Here is a 5,666-nt window from a genome sequence, read left to right as displayed (position 1 = left end):
TTAGGGTTAAAAATGTATTTAGACGGAAAAGTGGGCTGGGAATTCCCGCGCCACGGCAGGTACCCACCGTGTCACGGGAATCCTTCCCGTCTGACGGTGGAATGTCCCGTGACACGGGAAATCTGCCGTGACACGGGACATTCCGTGTCTTTTCCGCGTAAACCCTTAACGCGTTTTCTTCTCCGTTTTCTGAAAACTTCCCGCGTCACACCAAAATTGCACCGTGTCATGGGAATGTTTCCCGTCGGACGATGGGACTTCCCGTGTCACGGTACAGTTTGTCGTGTCGCGGGATACTTTTTTAGGGTTTTTATCATATTAGGGTTCCGTGTGCTCCCTCAGCACATTTTCCCTATAAATACCCCCTCATTTCTGATGTACGGAGCATGAATGAACTCTCTGGTTTATTTTTCTCTCTTCTATGCTTTAGCCTAAACACTAGCCTACCCTTCTCATTTCAAAATTCCTTCTTCAAGTGCTCAAAGGAGTCCATACTTTACTCGTGGTTCCATCCTTAAGCCAAGGCGTGAAAGGTAGAACTGTTTGAGGGTTTGGCCCCAAATCAACTCTACTTTATTTAATTTAATTTAATTATTGTTTTATTATTTCCTTGAAGTTACTAACTCGTTTATTATTTTGTAGTTGCAAACAAACAGAATCAAAGTAAGAATTATGTTCCTTTTATTTCTATTATTTTTCTAACAATTTTATGTTGTTGGAATTGTGGTTAAATTGTTTCCAATATTAATGTTTATTCTATTATATTTTTTATTGATCACCATATTGCATGTTAAAGGGAATATGTAATTGAAAATCACGCCTAATAAGATAATTTGGACAACCGGTTTAGGATCCTTTTTAATCTTGTTATTAATTGAAGTGATCACCAATATTTTAGAATAATGTGTGCATTAATATTCAACCAATTTAGCTAAATAATAGTTTGGAGCGAATTGAATATTTTGTTTGTATGCCTTTGAGATCACAGGAATCACTTTTCACTATAAGAATCGAGTAGAGGCCAATACGGGCGAATGTGACTCCATGACTCACTTCGTACCATCATCCCCGATCCTCCTTTCGTGGTTCCGAACCATATGGAGTTAGTAATCTCATGGATTATGAATGGGGTGTAACCTTCACGGGTCAATCGTTGTTGCCTATCGTTGTCCCTTATCGTGGTTGTCTTTTATGATCCGTGAACGGTTTACAAGTTCCTTAAAAACTTGTTGGCGGCTCCCTACTTTATTTGTCCCTAATCGTTGTCCCTAATCGTATATGTCAATTCCCACTTCCTATGAGTGCCAAGCATATTCACACATGCTTTCAACGTAGGCGCACTTCGAGCGACGCCTACACTATGATGAGAATAGTGCCGCATACAGGTTTATGAGTCTGGAAGATCGCTCTATATCTGAATCTCGTAATGCAGAGTTCTTTGAACATGTATTTCCTTTGAAGAAAAACTTAGTTACTAACGATGTTTCTTCAGTTTCTTCATCTGCAGAGCCAGAAGATGCTTCCCCTAGGATTGAAAGTGAGATTCAACCTAGGAGAAGCAAAAGGCAAAGAGTGGAGACAAGCTTTGGACCTGATTTCCTAACAGCCTTTATAGCAGAGTGCGGAAATCTAGGTGAATTCGAAGATGATCTAGATGAGATCATGTTGTGTCTACAGGTTGTGGATGAAGATCCGAAATCGTTTGAAGAAGCTATGAGTTCAGTAGATGCAACCTTCTAGAAGGAAGCTGTGAACAGTGAGCTTGACTCAATCATGTCAAGTGGATTTTGTTCCACGGCGCGACTGTGAGTTTGGGATCTTCAATCCAGGAAAGTTCTAATCTTTTGTTTGTTATTAATTTCAACAGTTATTTTACCAACATGGATTTGGTTCCATAACCTGATAATTATGGTTCCAATTTCGTGGTGAAGGACCTCTAATACCTCTACTGGCTCTCGTGTACTTTCTTTTTTTTTTTTTTTTTTTTTTTTGAAAGCGGCCCTCATTTACTAAGCACACTATTAATTATTATTATTATTTAAGAAAAAAAAAAATTACATATAGCATATCACCATCACCTATCTTCAGCCCCAGTGCTAACTTCATCTCCCAACCTTTGCAATAGTTGTGACGAGCACACCCTTACTAGTTTCAATGACGGTATTATAGGAACTTTTAAGTCTTTAAGCTTGCTCTCTGAGTATCTAAAAAAACGATAGTTGAACATTCCAAATTATACAAGGGTTATTATCATGACATTCCCATAACATATGCAGAGGTTCTTTACTGGACACACCCCGGACACGCATATGTATACAGCCCGGACAAACAAGTATCAAGCTAAATTCAACCATTCATCCAAGCTTACCAAAGATGTTAAATTCACCTGACCATTCATATAGTTAGGAAGAAAATGGAACACCCTTAATTAAGAGATACTCCATAATCAAATTTATTATAACAAAATTTATTATCTCATGATTCATTCATAGCATCATGCATCAGTTTGAAAGCTAGCGTTTAGTACTAGTTACATACTAGCTGTTACATACTAGCCTCTTCTGATGGCAGCAAAAGCCATCCTCTATTACAAATTTCAAAATTTTCTTCGTAGAAGAAGTCATTACACTAATAGCACAAACAAAGGCTAAGACAGAATTGAAACATTAGTTAGTTCAGTAAGATGGTGCTAGACGAGACACATCAAAGGTCATACTACTAAATCGGACAACTTGAAGCAATGAAGAAATCGGTGATTTGATCTGCTCAGTTAGGTGGGGGGAAAAAGATTGCATCCGAAGTCCTCTTTGATCTGAACTGATTCTCTATCTCTGGGCTCACGTTGAAGGCTGCCTGCAGTACTTCAGGGGATAGTGCTTTCCATGCTGAGGTCTTTCCGGCTAAGTGTGTGAATATTGGGCTGAAAACACCACAACACAAATCATTTAAGATAAATCCAGTTGGAAAAAGACTTCAAACAAAAGAATTGAAAAGTTTATCTTGTTCAAATTTGATGCCAGCATCACTAAAAAGGATGAAGTGAGTTTGTTTATGGAAGTTAAGCTAAACAAATTAGGCAACCAATATATACTAAGAACTAGTATGAGTTTCATCAGTAGCACTGAAATGTATTGTAGATGTGCTCAGTTGCTAGCAAGTCAAGTCATTTTTGTTCATGCTTATGGTGCTCGGTCAAGACGATAAGTAACATCTTGTAAGGGACCTAAATTATGGATTGTTCAGATAAACAAGCATAACATAACGTGTCAGGAAATTAAGAGCACATCAGAAGATGCTGATCAGAGCACGATCTAAAAGATTTCAAGGGCAAGAAACATAGAGAGTGAAAGGCTTACTTGGGTGTAGTAATGATAGAGAACCACTCCATCCCCGAAGGATCAGCAATCTTGGAGACGACAAAGAACCTTGGAACTATAAACAACTGCCCTGCCTTCACAGTAGTTTCCAGCACCCTTCTTCCATCAATACCCACAACTTGAACTCGGCCACTTCCCCGAACAATGTAGGTGACCTGAAGGGCAGAGTCACAGGAAAAGCCAGGGGAGCACATTGCACTACCATCCAACCTCACAAGATCAGCCCCAAGTCCAACCTCTCCAACCAAGGGCAAATTCTTGGTGTTCAAAACCACTACTCTCCCACCATTCTTAATATCCACATCAAAAGGAGCTTCCTCACAGTTCAACACCATGCCCCTCCTATTCTCATTCTTAGGTTCGGGCATTTTGGCTGATCCATCAAGCTGCACGATCCCACTCCCGGGTTGATTTCCTACAAGGGAGTTCACTGTTTTTTCATCCAAGTCCCATGCTCGGCCTACAAACTCCGTACTAAATCCAGTGAATATGCCATTCGAGCCTGTCAAGAAAAAGTCTGTGAATCGGCCTGCTTTGTGGGCTTTCGAGGTGTCACCAAGAAACAAGATCACTAGTTCTGTATCTTCTTTGTTATACAACCAGGAGACTACGCCAAAGGGTAGGGCTATTGCATCTCCTTTCTTTATCGGAATCACTTTCTCTTCCTTTTCTGGAAGGACAATCCCACATACTCCGCTACCTGATAAAAAAAATCACAGAACAATTTTGAGTTTTTAACACAAATCAGTTCACTCCATGCACTAACATTTATATTGTGCAAGCTAGATAGATGCAACCAACATCGAAATCAAATCCCCTACATCGTTGATCAATGGAATACAAATCAATCTATAATAATGATAACACTTGATAAATGTTGTACACCCCCCATATCATATTCATCCAATGCTTGTCAAATGTCATACAATTGAGCAATTTTAAGTAAATTTGATCAAATTCATCCTACAGCAACTCAACGCAAAGCTTCTCATATTCTTATGTAAATTCATTGAAAACAAAATCAAAACCAAATTTTGTGGGGTATATTGTTTTAATAGAATCAACATTAATAATGGAATTCCAAGATTGCACTACCAAACTAAACGTAAAATTCAAAACCAAGAAAATTATGAACAGAATCAAAATACCCAATTCCAAAACTACTTAACCAAATCAAATGACAACTATAATCTACAACAAAATCATGATAAAACCAAGATATTAACAAGCAACCATCAACAATCAATGCAATCATAAATATATCACATGATCATCAAAATTAACATCTGGGTATTCATAATCTTGCAATATTCACACAAAAACCAACAATAAAATCAATAAATAAAATAAAAAAATCAAAGAAAATGAAGGGTACCCTGAAGAACATAGGCAACTCTGGAAGAATCAGAATAAGCAGGAAGAGAAAACCCAAATTTCTGAAGAGCAAGTTTCGAAGCGCCAATGTTACCCTCGCGTAACATAGGAAGTTCTGAGTCACACCATGCATAGTATGTACCTCCTGTTCCACCATGAACTTTTGCTGCTAATTGGGGTGTAAGATCAATTTCCATTTTCTCCATATTTTTTTTTTTTAATTATTTTTTTTTAATTCTGAATTTGAGATGCAATATAGAAGATTATAATGTTTGATTAAAGAAAAAGTGATATTACAATTGAATGAAATGGTATGGTATAGCTGATTTTGGGGGATGGATTTTATTTATAGGTAGTTATTGTTATTAGTCTTATGACCATGAGAATTTATGTTTGTAACAGAATGTGGTGGGAGTATAGGTGTAACGTAGCACACTAATCTTGTGATTTGTTAATCGATTACGAAGTGAAAATGCTTAATTTTTATTTTCTTTTTAGTGTAAAGAGAGTGAAAATAAATTTATACGTTTAGGTAGGGATGACAATTTAGAGCAAAATGAATACGATCCTAGCTTGATTTAAAAAAAAAAAATGCGAGATTAATATTTGTAAATATGAAGTCTTTAGCTCCTTATGTTAAGTCAGCTAGACAAATGTAATTATTGTTCTACATGTATTAATGTTCGTGAACGGCTTGTTATTGGGTGGATCGAGTTGATAATGGGCAGGTTAAAAGAGGGCCACCTCTTATTGGGCTTAAGTGGATCAAGTCAATGGGTACTTTGGACAGGCCTAAACCAACGAAAAAAAAAAAAAAATTGGAGGAAAGGGGGTGATGATTTGGACCCTTGGAAAATATACAAATAATCCTAAAACATAAAGCATAATATAGGCCCAAAAACAAAAATTGTATCG

At 37.4% G+C, this 5,666-nt stretch overlaps 1 protein-coding gene across 1 annotated transcript; it reads right to left on the bottom strand.

The window, feature by feature from the left end:
- Positions 1-2,547: 2,547 nt before the first annotated feature.
- LOC145611133 (11S globulin seed storage protein Ana o 2.0101-like) lies at positions 2,548-4,957 on the bottom strand. The gene is made up of 3 exons (XM_081666380.1): positions 4,753-4,957; positions 3,357-4,077; positions 2,548-2,920 (listed from the first exon to the last, which is right to left on the bottom strand). The coding sequence occupies exons 1-3, from the start codon at positions 4,955-4,957 to the stop codon at positions 2,767-2,769; spliced, it is 1,080 nt and encodes a 359-aa protein (XP_081522506.1). The 3' UTR covers positions 2,548-2,766.
- Positions 4,958-5,666: the final 709 nt, after the last annotated feature.

This window comes from Chenopodium album, chromosome 3 (assembly GCF_948465745.1).
Source record: "Chenopodium album chromosome 3, dcCheAlbu1.1, whole genome shotgun sequence".
Taxonomy (NCBI): domain Eukaryota; kingdom Viridiplantae; phylum Streptophyta; class Magnoliopsida; order Caryophyllales; family Amaranthaceae; genus Chenopodium; species Chenopodium album.
Note: the sequence above shows the minus strand (reverse complement) of the source record. Positions and strands in the feature narration are given on the sequence as shown.